This window comes from Raphanus sativus, chromosome 2 (genome assembly GCF_000801105.2).
Source record: "Raphanus sativus cultivar WK10039 chromosome 2, ASM80110v3, whole genome shotgun sequence".
Lineage (NCBI taxonomy): Eukaryota > Viridiplantae > Streptophyta > Magnoliopsida > Brassicales > Brassicaceae > Raphanus > Raphanus sativus.
In genome coordinates this window covers 38,064,015-38,077,011 of record NC_079512.1, presented here as the reverse complement: position 1 = coordinate 38,077,011, position 12,997 = coordinate 38,064,015, and the positions used below count along the sequence as shown (strand labels likewise).

At 39.1% G+C, this 12,997-nt stretch overlaps 2 protein-coding genes and 2 pseudogenes across 3 annotated transcripts; 2 read left to right on the top strand and 2 right to left on the bottom strand.

Moving 5' to 3' along the window:
- The first annotated feature begins 807 nt into the window (after nt 1-807).
- On the top strand, nt 808-3,849 carry LOC108818584 (chloride channel protein CLC-e). Of its 2 annotated transcripts, none has more exons than XM_018591536.2 (6): nt 808-1,528; nt 1,623-1,823; nt 1,899-2,362; nt 2,462-2,983; nt 3,084-3,289; nt 3,395-3,849. In XM_018591536.2, the coding sequence occupies exons 1-6, from the start codon at nt 853-855 to the stop codon at nt 3,423-3,425; spliced, it is 2,100 nt and encodes a 699-aa protein (XP_018447038.1). In that variant the 5' UTR covers nt 808-852; the 3' UTR covers nt 3,426-3,849. The 2 variants fall into 2 exon arrangements, with proteins under 2 accessions (XP_018447038.1, XP_018447037.1); XM_018591535.2 differs by having other exon boundaries at nt 809-1,528; nt 3,081-3,289.
- Nucleotides 3,850-3,998: 149 nt separating this feature from the next.
- On the top strand, nt 3,999-6,013 carry LOC130508277 (tetraketide alpha-pyrone reductase 1-like; annotated as a pseudogene).
- On the bottom strand, nt 5,623-7,408 carry LOC108839585 (putative F-box/LRR-repeat protein At3g18150). The gene is made up of 3 exons (XM_018612335.2): nt 6,500-7,408; nt 6,108-6,281; nt 5,623-6,001 (listed from the first exon to the last, which is right to left on the bottom strand). The coding sequence occupies exons 1-3, from the start codon at nt 7,406-7,408 to the stop codon at nt 5,732-5,734; spliced, it is 1,353 nt and encodes a 450-aa protein (XP_018467837.1). The 3' UTR covers nt 5,623-5,731.
- A 3,837-nt stretch (nt 7,409-11,245) lies between these two features.
- Nucleotides 11,246-12,710, bottom strand: LOC108839584 (putative F-box/LRR-repeat protein At3g18150; annotated as a pseudogene).
- Nucleotides 12,711-12,997: the final 287 nt, after the last annotated feature.

Genomic DNA, 12,997 nt, shown 5'->3' with positions numbered 1-12,997 from the left:
TTTTTTTGAATTTTTTTTTTTTAAATAATTATTACGTAATTTCAAAATGAATTTGATCTCTGAAGTCTAATATATTTTGTGTGTAATGGTTCAAAGCATTTTTGATATATATTATATTTCAGTTTGGTTTGTTTTTAGTATTACTGTATAAATATAATACTATACAATATTACTATATTCTATACAATATATGAAGCTATGTGTTATTTGTTTTAGAAAGTANATTAGGCCCAACATAGTTATAAGAAATAGTCATATCTTTATGTATGTGTCTATGACTTATCTACCTAATGTTATTCGTACTAATAAAATTAATATGGCCAATGAAAGTATACTGATCAATTTAAAATGAATTGTATAGGGTAATTATAGAACGATTAATATTTTTAGTATTCTTTGTATATATCTTATTTAAATCGACATGTAATAAATGTAAAAATCATATATGGAATATGGATAAAAAGAAGAACTGTATTTAAGGAAATACATTAATGCAAAGTTAGAGTATAGTACATATTATATATAAAGAATTAAACATTTAATTTAAATATATGAGGTCCATCTTTAAAAATCCACCTAGAAAAAGTTGTAATGTTCCTATTTTAATAAGATAGATAAGTGTAGGCCCAAATGTCTATGCTATTTGGGCCCAGTCTTCTTCACAACCACTGGATCACGGTAAATTTCGATTAAACCAAAGTTTTGAACAGTGATGTGAACCGGAACTAATAAGCTGACTTGTCTGGAGGAGTATGGAGGAGGCTGAGCCACGTCAGATTTATGATCCGTTAAGATCCAATTATCAGTTAATGGATAAAACACACGTCACCACTCGGAAGCTGCAGGCCGTTCATGGCAGCAGCCACGCCTCTACTCTGTGCTGCTCTCCGATCTCACTTCCCTTCCCGGAGATTCTCTCCGAATCGCGAAACCAACGCTCCTTTTCGCTTCGATCTCCTCCCTTCTCCGTATTCATTCCGTTCCGTCGCTACCGCCGGCAGAATTTTCCCGCGTTCTCCGGCGGCGAAGCGGAAGACTGATCAGGACGACGATCAGCCTCCGTCGCAGGAGCTCGCGATAGCGTCGGCCTGTCTCGTCGGAGTACTCACCGGAATAAGCGTGGTTCTCTTCAACAACTGCGTCCACTCGCTACGTGACTTCTCGTGGGACGGGATACCCGATCGCGGAGCTTCGTGGCTTAGAGACGCGCCGATCGGCTCCGTATGGTTGCGCGTCATCCTCGTCCCGACTCTCGGAGGTTTGTTGGTCAGCGTCCTTAACCAGCTTCGTGAATCTGCTGCTGAGGAGGATTCTGATGATACCTCCGCTGTGAAGGCGGTGCTGCGTCCCTTCCTTAAGGCTGTTGCCGCGTGTGTGACGCTCGGAACGGGGAACTCGCTGGGTCCTGAAGGTCCTAGCGTTGAGATTGGAGCGTCGATAGCGAGAGGAGTGAACTCTGTGTTTAATAAGAGTCCTCGGACTGGGCTCTCGCTTGTTGCCGCTGGCTCAGCTTCTGGAATCTCTTCTGGTTTGTTTCATGAATTTTGAGTTAGGAGCTGAGAATTGACTTTGATAAGCAGAGAAAAAGATGGTTCTCTTATATAATACTTTCATGTTTACAGGGTTCAATGCAGCTGTTGCTGGATGCTTCTTTGCAGTTGAATCCGTTTTGTGGCCTTCATCAAGTGATTCATCTACATCACTTCCAAACTCTACCTCAATGGTTATTCTTAGTGCTGTTATTGCTTCTGTTGTGTCTGAAATCGGACTCGGATCTGAACCTGCGTTTAAGGTTCCTGACTATGACTTCCGCTCTCCTGGAGGTATTGTACATCCATCCCCATCCTTCTCCTTTTAAGCAACGACAGAATGAGAAAACTGTTTCACTGATTTTGCAGAACTTCCACTCTATCTTTTATTGGGCGCTCTGTGTGGTTTGGTCTCGTTGGCGTTATCTCGATGCACATCTTCCATGACAACTGCTGTTGACAGTCTTAACAAGGACGCTGGGATACCGAAATCTGTATTTCCTGTAATGGGTGGCTTAACTGTTGGTATCATAGCTTTGGTATACCCTGAAGTCTTGTACTGGGGTTTTGAGAACGTGGATATTTTGTTGGAATCTCGTCCTTTTGTGAAGGGCCTTTCGGCTGATCTTTTGCTTCAGCTGGTAGCTGTCAAGATTGCTGCAACCGCGTTGTGTCGAGCTTCTGGACTGGTGGGTGGATACTATGCGCCTTCTCTGTTTATCGGTGGGGCAGCAGGGATGGCCTATGGGAAGTTTATTGGCATTGCCTTGGCTCAGAATCCTGGAATCCATCTCTCTATCCTCGAAGTGGCATCTCCACAAGCTTATGGTCTGGTACTGTTCTTACGTGGTCAATGTTCTTTCGGAGTCTCTTGGTTTTTAACTTGCCTTGGCTTCATAGCTAATGATTCCGTTCGTCTGATTGTTTTACAGGTTGGAATGGCTGCTACACTTGCGGGGGTTTGTCAAGTTCCTCTTACATCGGTACTATTGCTGTTTGAACTTACACAGGACTATCGTATAGTGTTACCCCTTCTGGGAGCTGTAGGCATGTCTTCATGGATTACATCTGGACAATCAAAGAGACAAGAAACAAGAGAGACAAAAGAAACTAGGATAAGAAACAGCCAAGAAGCTGTACAGTCTCTGGCGTCATCAGATGATGGATCGTCAACGAATAACCTTTGTGAAGTTGAAAGTTCTCTTTGCATAGATGATTCAAGCATCCAAACTGAGGAGCTGCAAAGGAGTATCTTCGTTTCAGAAGCCATGCGAACAAGATTTGCCACAGTTATGATGACCACTTCTCTGGAAGAAGCAATAACTCGTATGCTGATAGAGAAACAATCCTGTGCGCTGATTGTTGATCCTGACAATCTTTTTCTCGGTCTACTTACACTTTCAGACATTCTGGAATACAGCAAATCAAGAAAAGAAGGAAGCAAAGCACCCAAGGTATGAATTAAAATACTCTGTTCTTGCTTCAACATCTGAATACAGTATCTCTCTTGCGGTAACCTGATCAGACAATTGAACCACTGCTTTGGTTTAGGAGATTTTTGTTAGTGAAATATGTTCAATGAGCGGAGGAAGATGTAAAGTGCCGTGGACTGTGACACCTGATATGGATCTTCTCGCTGCCCAAACAATCATGAACAAGCATGAAATATCTCATGTTCCAGTCGTTTCAGGAGGCAGTGATTCTCGCAGAATACACCCTGTTGGGGTCCTAGATATAGAATGTATCACTGTAACACGCCGGTATGCCTACATCTATATTCATTTTTGCTTTTCCCCTGTGTAGATACTGCACTGGAAATGATACTAGTAGTACTATTTTTTTTTTTTTTTGGTTTGATCTGGCAGAGCTCTAGCAACCAGAATGTTCCTCTACTGAGTCAATTCTCCATCCGTAAACGGTTTACTTTGTAACTTTTCTTGTGCTGACCTGGATGGTTTCACCATTTTTCTCCTCTGAAGCTGGAGACCATTTTTTGTTCCTTGTATTAACATACTTGGGGGGGGGAGAGAGTTGGATGTGCAGCATGTTTAGAAGAAGTTCGTCTTCTCCATCTGTTGGTTGAGATGGTGGAAGCTCCCATTTCCAGCTTCAGATGTTGAGCAACCCAAATGGAATACAAGCATGGAGCGTGGTACTAAAAATATCTTCAACATTGTAACCAAACATACTGTGTGCTCAGGTGATTCATTACTATTCCATCATATTTTGTACGGAAAGTCGCTGTACCTTTCTCTGTTTTGTATATTTTGTAAATTGCTACCTGGCTTATATCATAGTGAGAAAGTTTTGACTACTTGAAGACTGTGAAAGTGTCAACAATCATAAGTGTTGCTGTTTCTATATTCTGTATTGTGAAGAATATGAATCTCTGGATTGTTTCTTGAGTCCAACGTTGAATTTTCCTTAATCATGGTCTCTTTAGCTGTCTTAACAATCGTGAACATGGAGAATATAGCACCCAGGCCATTGTGGTGGTTGAACAATCGTAGTAAAAGCAGCTTTAGGTGATGAATAGGCACACCCACATGAGTTAAATGACCTACCTAATCTGTACTTACCTTAAGCATCATATAGCTAACACGCATGGATGCACATGCTATATAACAATTCGGGTGTGATTCCATCGTTACCAACCAGAGAATGGATCAACCAAAAGGAAAAGTTTGTGTGACTGGAGCTTCAGGCTTCTTAGCTTCTTGGCTTGTGAAGAGGCTTCTCCTTGAGGGATATGAAGTGATCGGAACAGTCAGAGATCCAGGTTTCTCTATCCATCTTGCTTTGTTTCGGTTGCCTGTCATTGCTTTAAAGGTAAGCCGAAGTGAGACTCAGTTAGTTTCCCTGTTGTGGCAGGAAATGAGAAGAAACACGCGCCACCTTTGGAAGTTGGAAGGGGCAAAGGAGAGACTAAGGTTGGTGAAGGCAGATTTAGTGGAAGATGGAAGTTTTGATAACGCTATAATGGGATGCCAAGGAGTTTTCCATGCTGCTTCTCCTGTTCTCAAACCTACCTCTAATCCTGAGGCATGATCCCACTACCTAATCTTTGTGTATTCATTTTATAGAATTTCTTTTTTTAACACTTTCTTGTGATCTGGTAGGAGGAGATTTTGAAACCAGGTATAGAGGGCACACTGAATGTACTGAGATCATGCGGGAAGAATCAGTCCTTGAAGCGTGTGGTCTTCACCTCTTCTTCCTCAGCAGTCAGGATCAGAGATGATTTTGATCCCAATATCCCTCTTGACGAATCAGTTTGGACCTCTGTTGAACTCTGCAAGCGTTTTCAGGTTTGAATAGCCATCTATACAAACAAAGAGCCGAAATCACAATATCTTAATCATATTAGGTCTGGTATGCATTATCAAAGACATTAGCCGAGCAAGCTGCATGGAAATTCTGTGAAGAAAAAGGTATTGACCTCGTCACTGTTCTACCATCTTTCCTCGTTGGACCCAGCCTTACCTCCTGATCTGTGCTCTACAGCATCTGATGTCCTTGGATTGCTGAAAGGTAGATAACATCATCAAAATAGCTCCTTTGTCCTCTGTTGCAAAATGCTTGTAACTTGTTACATAGCACAACAGGAGAAACAGAGAAATTTTAATGGCATGGACAAATGGGGTATGTTCATATCGATGATGTGGCAAGAACCCACATACTCGTTTTTGAGCACGAAGCAGCCCAAGGCAGATACATTTGCAGCTCTAACGTTGTTAGTCTAGAGGAACTGGTGTCCTTCCTCTCCGCACGTTACCCATCGCTCCCTATCCCTAAGAGGTTTGACATTGATCTTGTAACCTTTTTATCCTGGACAAGAAAGCAACCAACTAAGACGGTGAAATAATCTTCTCTTTTAGTACATTCAGGTTTGAGAAGCTAAACAGGCTGCGTTACGACTTTGACACTTCGAAGATAAAGAGTCTCGGACTCAAGTTCAAGTCTCTTGAAGAGATGTTCGATGACTGCATTGCCTCATTTGCAGAGAAAGGCTATTTATCTCATGTTGTTCCTCTTAACTTCACAATAAACCAGTAAAGTGTTGACAAAGGTAAAGAAGAATTATAATAATTAATATCGAGAAAGAAAAGTCAGGATTGTATAATCCTAATTGATCCAAAATAAATAAATAAAAGTTGAACTTTAAAAAATTCAACGTAACAATAAACTTTAAGAGTCAAAGACTAAACCCTATGATTCACCACTAGTCTGTTCTGAGACGACAATGGAGATTTTTCGTTGCGAGAAAGTGTTCGAATAATCTTTCTAAACATACGGTAACGATGGTCCAATACTAAGAACATCTTGTCTAATGTTTTTGTGTTTTTAAGCACAAGTTCGACGAACAAAAGCAGGTGCTTTGACTTGACATTCCAATGGACAGCATCTTCTGATCTCAGACACAACAGCGCCTTATTGAAGCCTGATGACAAGATGTGGTCAAGACGCTTTGCCTGTAAAACAAGAAAAAAAAACATATGGTTCTTGGGTTCAGATGATAGTTAGAACATCAAAATAATATTAAATTAAAAGAGGTTTATGGGTAAGATAGATATATACCAGTTCGATGTCGCAATGAATTGTGTGTACTGTTAGCTTCTTTAAATCATGCGAGTTTTGTAACAACATTTTTATGCCAGGGATAACATAACGAAAGATCCTTGTCTCAAGTGTCAAAGCTTTGACCTTGAACATTGGAAAAGGAACACCACGATGCTGGGCAACAGATAAAACCTAACACAAAGAATCATTGATCAGAAACTTTATAAGAAAAAACAAAGCCTATTGGAAACTAATGAATCCACAAACTTTTTGAGGGTTTTTGCATAGACATAGACCCTTAAATCATGAAGATTTTTTTTTTCTGTAACTGAAATTTTTAAGAAATATTTCAAACCCCTACGATCTGTTCCTGATTAGAAAATATACAAGAATTGGGCCAAAGCATATACCTGAAGAAGGTTTCCTCCAAAAGTAAGTTTCTCAACATGCTGTAGCTTTTCTAGCATATTCATCACCGTGGGTTGAAGAGAACCCACTTTGTAGGGTAGTACATTCGTGCAAATGTTGACATTAGCTTCGGTTAAAGACGAGACATCAACTAAAGTACATGGGAGCTGAGTGTGTGATCTCAAATAGAGATAATGTATATGTGGTGCCTCAATATCTTTTCGCCCCGCAACCGAACTGCTGCTCTCCTCTACTACTAATGTTCTCAGACGCAGTGATCTGCTTAGATCAAGATAAATTAGTTCATGGCAATTATTCAATGTTAAGCTCTCGAGAACGGGACAACCAGATAGAATCTTAGCCATAGATTCATCAGAGACACTACATCTAGTCAAGGAAAGGTTCTTGAGAGATGTCCAAGACACTGAGCATTTGGGAGACATACCACAGAACTTTAAGGTGAGTTGCTTGAGAGAGGAGCTAACGTAGAAGAACTCAGGAATATTATACTCTGCAAGCCAGAAAGACAGGGACATATTCTCCACGCGCCGGGACATGACGAACTCTAGCCACTTGTCTATGTGGGGAACATCGTGCTTCTTGGCGCTTTTGAGGTGAAAGTGCATCATCTTGGGAGCGGTGTAGCCGGTTGGGGTTTGGTTAATCCAAGCGTCGTTAAGTTCAGAGCAGTTGAAGGAGAGGGAAGGTGTGTCACACCATACATTCCTCCATCGTTTTGACAAGAGCAAAGTTCTGATTGCGTATTTGGTTGGAATATAGGTGAGGATATGTTGGAGGATCACATCAGGTAGACCGCTGATTGTTTCTCCTTTTACTTTAAGCCGGCGATCACCACCGTGGGATCGCCGGCTACGGACTCTTCTAGAGGCGGTGGCTCTCTCTTCCTTCATTTCAACAATAACTTGCGATTCTCTTAGGGTTTACTATTTTTTGGCAGCTTTAGGGTTTACCTTTTCTACAAAATAGCTTCTAAAGCACGCATCCTATTGGCTGTTACCGACAATTACTCGGCCCAAAAGAGAAGGTGTACCTTATAAAATAAGCTCTTTCAATACATACGGGGTTGAGAAGCTAAACAGGCTGCATTACGTCTTTGACACTTCGAAGATAGAGAGTCTCGGGCTCAAGTTCAAGTCTTTTGAAGAGATGTTCTTTCACTTCATTGCCTCATTTGTTGAGCAAGGCTATTTATCTCGTGTTGTTTTCCTCTTGACTCTTTTTGACTCAAGAAACATGTAGGTCCTGTTTGTTTGCTGGTCGCTAGCGTCAGCGACCAGAGTCAGCGACCAGCGACTGCGACTTAATGTCCAATATTTCTAGCGTCCAATATTTTTAATCGCTGGTCGCTAGTGTTTGGTCGCTGCGATCGGTCGCTCAACCCGCGACCAGTAAACAAACAACGTTTGGTCGCTGAAGTTGGTCGCTGACGCTAGCGACCAGCAAACGAACAGGGCCTGTGTCACATCACAGTAAAGAATAAATCAATAAAAGTGTAGACAAAGGTAAAGAAGAAGGATCTTATATGAAAGAACAGCCATGCATAAATAATCATAATTGATCCAAAAACATAAATAAAAGTTTTATCTTGAATGTTCAAACGAGGTTCGTTGTAACTAAAAATATTTTTCAAGAGACTAAACCCTATATGGTTCACCACACGTCTAATTTGCCAAGGCAATGGAGACTTTGTTGTAACGATAAAGTTTTTGAATCATCTTTTTGAACATATGGAATTGGTTGTCCAATACTAAGAACATCTTCTTCAATGTCGTTGTGTTTTTAAGCACAAGTTCCACGAACAAAGCCAAATATGCGTTGACTCTACATCCCAATGGACCGCATCTTTTGATCTCCGACACAACTGAGCCAGACTGATGCCTTCCATTGCCAAACAGTTGTCAATATGCTCTGCCTGTAAAAACAGAAAAAGAATAAAAACATATGGTTCCTGGATTCGATGATAGTTAGAACATCAAGTAATCTAAACTATTAAAGCTGAAGTACAGATAGATTTAAGCCCTAATAGTTGCACAAAAATTACAAATGAATGCCACTGCCATACCCTGTCGTTTTGCTTCCATTATTTCTAGGCATGGGCATTCGGGTCGTCGGGTCGGGTTCGGACCGGGTCCTTTCGGGTCCGGGTCTTTCGGGTCTAGGAGTTTAGGATCCGATAGGGTAATTTCAAATTTTCGGTTCCGGGTCGGTTCGGGTCATACCGGGTCCGGGTCGGGTCGGGTCTTATATAGTTGGACCCATTCGGGTAATTAGAATTTATCGGTTCGGTTCTGGGTCGGGTTCGTCGGGTTCGGTTCGGGTTCGACCTAAAAATACCTAAAAATACAAAAAAAATCTGAAAATATTTATATATCCGAAAATATTTAAAATTTTATTTAAAATTTGTGTTTTTATTATATTAAAATGTGTATATATACTAAATTATGCGAGATAAAACAATAATTGGTTGTATCCTAGTGGCTAATCCCCTTACTCTGTAGACAAATAACCTGTTTTCGACTCTCCTTCGATTCATTTTATATAATTTACATTATTAATTCGGGTACCCGTCGGGTTTCGGGTTCGGTCCGGGTCGGGTCCAAGACCCGCGGGTCCTCTACAACAAGACCCGATAGGGTAATTTGATCGGATCGGTTCCTACCCGGACCGGGTTTTTTGGGTCGGTTTCGGGTCGGGTCTTCGGGTCCGGGTAAAATGCCCAGGCCTAATTATTTCTAACCGAAATTTCGTTTCCATCTAATCATTATTGGGCTTACCTATTGTTTATGGTCCATATCAATTCACAATGATATTTTCTTCTAAACCGTGGAGCTGAGATCTTTCTAATTAAATGTTCGAAAATTAAATTACAAATCTGTTTCCAATATATTTTCCTAACTCTACGCACTTTCCATATAACAACTTTCAATAAATTCTCTTTCAAAACACTTCCCATATACAAACATATAGTCAATCATAATCATATCTTAACAACAAAGAATATTTTGAAAACATTCCAAAAACTCTTAATTCTTATGCGATATTAAAAAAACCAAACAAAAAATGAATTTCAACTTTATCCTAATTCTACGGAGTCCAGAAAACTTGCGAACCAAGTTATACTTATCTCTAAATATTGCATATATATATATATATATTCTAATAACCATTATTAAAAATGTTTTTAATATATATAAGAGAAACAATACAAAGTCAAATTTTGTACACCAACTTAAATTATGATTTTTATATTTCACATTAATTTTAAAAATATAATATATATGTGATTATTTATATGATAGTACGTGTAAATACTACTAATTATATATTTGTTGTGTTTTTATAGGAAAAAAGTAGATTGTGAATTAGGAGTTGGCGTTCGGATACCCATTCAGGTTCGGTTTGGATCTATTTGGTTTCGAGTTTTCAGAGTCAAAGATTTCAGTCTCATTCGGATATTTCTAAATTTTGCTTTGGATTTGATTCAGATCTTTACGGGTTTGTTCGGATAACCCATTTAAATTATTTTTAAATTCATTATACACTTTAAATTTCTGAAAATATATAAACAAAATAATATATTACAAATAAATTTGAATAACATATATTAGAATACCTTAACTTAACACATAAATTAGTTTGATCTAAATATTCGGATAGTGAATTAATAATTATTTTAAGTATTTTTGGTGATTTGAGTATATTTTAATTATTTTAGATATTAACATTTGACTATTTATATATATTTTCAATTATTTAAACTAACTTATAACTACCATATATATTCTGGATGTTTTTATATACATTAAATCTAAGAAAATAATATATATATATCCATTTTGAATCAATCAGGTATATGAAATACTTCGATTTGGATCGGATTCGGTTCAGTTATTTAAATATCAAAATTTTGATATTTAATCAATTTCGGTTCGGGTTTAGTATTTTTTTTAGATCGGGATCGGTTCAATCTTTTTGATTCGGATTTTTTTCCTAACTCTAATATTAACATGAAAACAACATTTTTTATAAAAATATACACCCGTACAGGCGTGCGAGTCAAAATCTAGTATAAATTAAAAGAGCTTTAGGGTAAGATAGATATATACTGGTTTGGTTTTGCAATGGATTGTGTGTAATGTTAGCTTTCTAGAAACAGAGAAGTTTCAATGGCATGGACCCACATCCTAGTTTTCGAACACGAAGCAGCCCAAGGCAGATACATTTGCAGCTCTAACGTTGTCAGTCTAGAGGAACTGGTTTCCTTCCTCTCCGCAAGTTACCCATCACTCCCTATCCCCAAGAGGTTTAACACTCATCTTGTAACCTTTTCTCAAACCTTTTTAAACTTAAAAAAAAAAAACAAATAGACGGTGAAATAATCTTCTCTTTGCATACATCCAGGTTGAGAAACTAGATAGACCGCATTACGACTTTGACACTTCGAAGGTACAACAGAGTCTCGGGCTCAAGTTCAAGTCCCTTGAAGAGATGTTCGATGACTGCATTGCCTCATTTGTAGAGCAAGGCTATTTATCTCATGTTGCACCTCTTAATTTCACAATAAATCAGTAAAGTGTTGACAAAAGTAAAGAAGAATGATCTTTTAATAATATCAAGAAAGAAAAGTCAGGATTGTATAATCCTAATTAATCCAAAAAAATTAAATAAAAGTTGATCTTTAAAAGAGGTTCAACGTAACAATATTCAACAAGACTCGAGACTAAACCCTATGATTCACCACTAGTCTGATCTGAAAAGGCAATGGAGACTTTGTTGTTGTGAGAAAGTTCTCGAATATCTTTTTAAACTTACGGTAACGATCATCCAATACTAAGAACATCTTGTCTAATGTCTCTGTGTTTTGAAGCACAAGTTCCACGAACATAGCCAAGTGCTTTGACTGTACATCCCAATGACCCGCTACTTTTGATCTCTCACACAACTGAGCCGGACTGAAGCTTTGCAATGCCAAACAGTTGTCAAGATGCTTTACCTGTAACAACGGAAAAATAAAAAACATAAGTTTTTGGATTCAGATGATATAGTTTAGAACATCAAATAATATAAAAGAAGAGGTTACATATATACCAGTTTGATGCTGCAATTGTTTGTGTGTAATGTTAGCTTCTTTAAATCACATGAGTTCTGTAACACCCTTTTTAAACCAAGAATAACATACTGAAAGATCCTTGTCTTAAGTTTCAATGATTTGACCTCGAACATCGGAAAAGGAACACCACGAAGCTCGGCAAAAGATAAAACCTAACATAAAGAATCAGTGATCAGAAACTTTATAGGCCTATAGCATTAGAGAATATGCAAGAATGGAGCCAAAACGTATACCTGAAGAAGGTTTGTTCCAAAAGTAAGCTTCTCTTCATGCCGTAGTTTTACTAGCATATTCATCACCTTGTCTTGAAGAGATGTTTCTTTTCCGTTCGTGTTCGTGCTAACGCAAAAGTTGACATCAGCTTCGGTTAAAGACGAGACATCAACTAAAGTACATGGGAACCAAGAGTACCTCAAATAGAGATAATGTATATGTGGTGCCTCAATATGTTTTGGCCCTGTATTCCAACTGCTGCGCTCTACTGCTAACGTTCTCAAACGCGGTGATTTACTTAGATCAAGATAGCTTAGTTTATTGCAGCGAGTCAATGTTAAGCTCTCGAGGATGGGACAGCCAGATAAAATATTATCCATAGATTCATCAGAGACGCTACATCTAACCAAGGACAGGTTCTTGAGTGATGTCCAAGACACGGAGCATTTGGGAGACATTTTAAGTTCCTTTAAGGTGAGTTGCTTGAGAGAGGAATTGACGTAGAAGAAGTCAGGAAAACTATATTCGTCAAGCCAGAAAGACAGGACCATATTCTCAACGTGCCGGGACATGACGAGCTCTAGTCACTTGTCGATGTGGGGAACATCGTGGTTCTTGTCGCTTTTGAGGTGGAAGTGCAACATCCTGGGAGCGGTGTATCCAGTTGGGGTTTGGTTAATCCAAGCGTCTTTAAGTATAGAGCTGTTGAAGGAGAGGGAACGTGTGTCACACCATACATTTCTCCATCGTTTTGACAAGAGAGAAGTTCTGTTGGCGTATTTGGTTGGAATATACGCGAAGATATGTTTAAGGATCACATCAGGTAGACCGCTGATTTTATCTCCTTTCCCTTTAAGCGCGGCGGTCATTACCACCGTGGGAGCGGCTACGGACTCTTCTAGCGGCGGGTGTACTCTCTTCCGCCATATCAACAATAACTTAACAATTTTTTAAGGGTTTACTCTCTATTAGGGTAACCTTTTTTTTCTTACAAAACAGCTTTTAACACTCGCATCACTATAGGCTTTTACCGAGAATACGACTCAGCCCAGAAGATAGACCGCATTACGACTTTGACACTTCTAAGGTAAAGAGTCTCGGGCTCCAGTTCAAGTCCCTTGATGAAATATTTGATGACTGCATTGCCTCATTTGTT

Coding starts and splice junctions, on each gene's coding strand:
- LOC108839585 (XM_018612335.2), bottom strand. CDS start 7,408: ATGAAGGAAGAGAGAGCCACCGCCTCTAGAAGAGTCCGTAGCCGGCGA. Junction 6,282..6,499: donor TTGGAGGAAACCTTCTTCAG/GTATATGCTTTG, acceptor TCTTTGTGTTAG/GTTTTATCTGTTGCCCAGCA. Junction 6,002..6,107: donor TTCATTGCGACATCGAACTG/GTATATATCTAT, acceptor CTTGTTTTACAG/GCAAAGCGTCTTGACCACAT.
- LOC108818584 (XM_018591535.2), top strand. CDS start 853: ATGGCAGCAGCCACGCCTCTACTCTGTGCTGCTCTCCGATCTCACTTC. Junction 2,363..2,461: donor CTCCACAAGCTTATGGTCTG/GTACTGTTCTTA, acceptor ATTGTTTTACAG/GTTGGAATGGCTGCTACACT. Junction 3,290..3,394: donor TGTATCACTGTAACACGCCG/GTATGCCTACAT, acceptor TTGATCTGGCAG/AGCTCTAGCAACCAGAATGT.